Source organism: Rhinolophus ferrumequinum, chromosome 10 (assembly GCF_004115265.2).
Source record: "Rhinolophus ferrumequinum isolate MPI-CBG mRhiFer1 chromosome 10, mRhiFer1_v1.p, whole genome shotgun sequence".
In the NCBI taxonomy this organism is placed as follows: domain Eukaryota; kingdom Metazoa; phylum Chordata; class Mammalia; order Chiroptera; family Rhinolophidae; genus Rhinolophus; species Rhinolophus ferrumequinum.
This window is the reverse complement of record NC_046293.1, coordinates 91,916,672-91,918,982: the sequence shown is the minus strand read 5'-3', so window position 1 is coordinate 91,918,982 and position 2,311 is coordinate 91,916,672. Positions and strand designations below refer to the sequence as shown.

The 2,311-nt window shown below is 49.0% G+C and overlaps 1 protein-coding gene across 1 annotated transcript; it reads right to left on the bottom strand.

The window, feature by feature from the left end:
* Nucleotides 1–875: 875 nt before the first annotated feature.
* Nucleotides 876–2,002, bottom strand: GPR148 (G protein-coupled receptor 148). The gene is given in 9 exon segments (XM_033117705.1): nt 876–1,074; nt 1,076–1,241; nt 1,244–1,312; nt 1,315–1,461; nt 1,464–1,580; nt 1,583–1,621; nt 1,624–1,669; nt 1,671–1,861; nt 1,864–2,002. Coding segments are annotated over 9 exon segments (1,113 nt in total).
* Nucleotides 2,003–2,311: the final 309 nt, after the last annotated feature.

The window sequence follows — 2,311 nt, the reverse complement described above, 5'->3', positions numbered from 1 at the left end:
TAGAAGTTCTATCTAATTCTTTTCCTAATCTACTTGGTTATTTTAAAAATGTGTTGTTCCTCATATTTTCATGTCTTAAAACATGTTGAACATTTTTATATTAACTAAGTGTCTGATAATTCAAAGAGATGAAATACAATGCTGCTCTCTTACTGTTTCTTCTCACTTCCATTCATAGTGTTTTATTTCCCTATGCAGTTTTGTGCTAAGTGCAACTCATTTTCTTTGAGGTTCTTTTACTATAGAAGTTCTCTGAGGCATGAGTTGAAGCTCAGATACTCCAGACGAACCACACCAACAACAGAGTGAGGTTTTCTTGACCACCAAAATAATTTGAAAACTAGCTTTAATCTTGTCTGAAGGGTGGCTTCTACTTAAGAATTTTCAAGGAATTTTCTTCCTCTTCTGCATGGCACCAATAGCAAGCAGGCAGTTCTCTGCTGTTCCCTTAGTGTCACTTGTTCTGGTTCTGAGACTGTAATCTCCTGTGGTTTCCACTTCATAGGTCTCCATGACATTCCTCCCAGTAAGTGTGTCCTGGATTTGCTTTCTTCCTCCACCCACCCCCACATCCTAAGCAGCTGCCAAAATGGGAGCACATGGCCCCAGATTCACCAGATCCACATGCTTACTTTCTAGGTTCCAACTTTCAGTAATGTTTTGCTTTCTGTGTGTTTGTCAGCAACTATGCTTCATCAGTGGAGGGTGTGGAAGAAGCCACTAGAAGGATACAGATTGGAGCCTTATCCCACTTTGACCAGAGTTCTTCTGAGTCACCTTCGCTTGCTTCTATTTTCAAGTAGGGTTACAGCGTCATTAAAATACAGCTTTCTCTACTTAAAAACCGTTGAAATGTTGAAAACATTCAGCTGAGTTCATCTTAAAGTTCTTGTTGCACAATTGCATTTCACAGTTTTGAGGAGCTGGCCATAACTAGATGCTGATGCACCCACTATATACTCTTTAACCTCAGCCTGCCAGAGGGTGAAGTCTGTAATCTGAGAAACGGTGACAATATCACTGTGCCTCCTGGATGAGAAGTGGCCCCAGACCATCCCCAACAGCCCCCAGTGGCAGAGTGTACAGTCATGGGAGCACAGCCTAGGGAAGCACCATGAGGTCCTCGCTGGCTGCTGTGAGCCACATGTAAGTCCTGGCTCCAATGTGGTGGTACTTGTCCAGGGGAAATACCACCATGGGGTTAACATACAGTGTTATTAGCACCGAGTGGATAAGCAGCTGCCCCTATCCCAGGAACAGCCCTGCACCCAGATGCCTAAAATCCTGGTCTCTGCATAGATCCTCCAGAAGTAGTAGGCAATAGAGCTGTTCATAGAAAGAGAGTGTACAAGATTCAGCTGTGGGTGACAGTGACAAGGGGGTAATAGCCGCCTGACTTGGTGCCCAGGCTCAGCTACTGGATGCCTGAGGCCCCTTGTTCCTCCAATCTGGCATCCTGCTGAGCCAAATGAGAAGTGTGAGGAAGAAGCAGGCCAGCAACCAGATGAGGACCAGCACCTTCAGGGCAGTCTCACAGGACATGAAGGAGAGGTAGTATAGAGGATGAGTGACTGCCAGGGAGTATGCAGCACAGTAGCCATGAGGGACAGGACGGTGCTGAGATGGAGTCCGTGAGAACACCGCAGGTGACATGGCCCAGGGCCCAGCTGTCCCACGTCGCTAGAGGAGATGAGCACGTGGAAGAAAATGTAGGACAGATCTGAGAGCAGGATGTTAGCCAACTGCTGGTGGTGGAACACTTACCACAGCCTCTGGCTCCACAGGATGGTCAGAGTCACAGGAGCTCAGAGCAGGCGAGGCCACAGCCAGGAGACTCGGGGAAAGAAGAGCCAGCGCAGGAGGAGACAGGAACCCTGAAGGCCCTGAGGCTAAGAGAGGTGTTGCTGGCTGCCTGGGACATGCAGGGGGGCTCGCTGATGAGCTTGTCAGAAACTGGCCAGGCTGCTGTACCCAGGAGTCAGGGCGCCAACTGACCGCCCATGCTTCTTGGCAGGAGTGGCAGGCTTTGTCACAGGTGATTGGTTCTCACTTGCAGGGGTTTTGATGATGCCACCCATCTGCAATATGCTGGGTTTGGGCAGGCCTTAAGAATGATTATGAAACAAAAATAAAAACCACAATGCAAAACTGTCCTTGCACACAGCTTCTTGCATTCGTGCACAGCTCCTGCCCCATGCTGCCTGCTGTGCCCCCGCCCAGCCCCCGAGGCCCTGCTGACACCAGGCCTCACCTGGGAAGGGAGCAGCTGTGGAGCTGGTGCTTTCCTCAGCACAGGCATAGTTACTAGGAT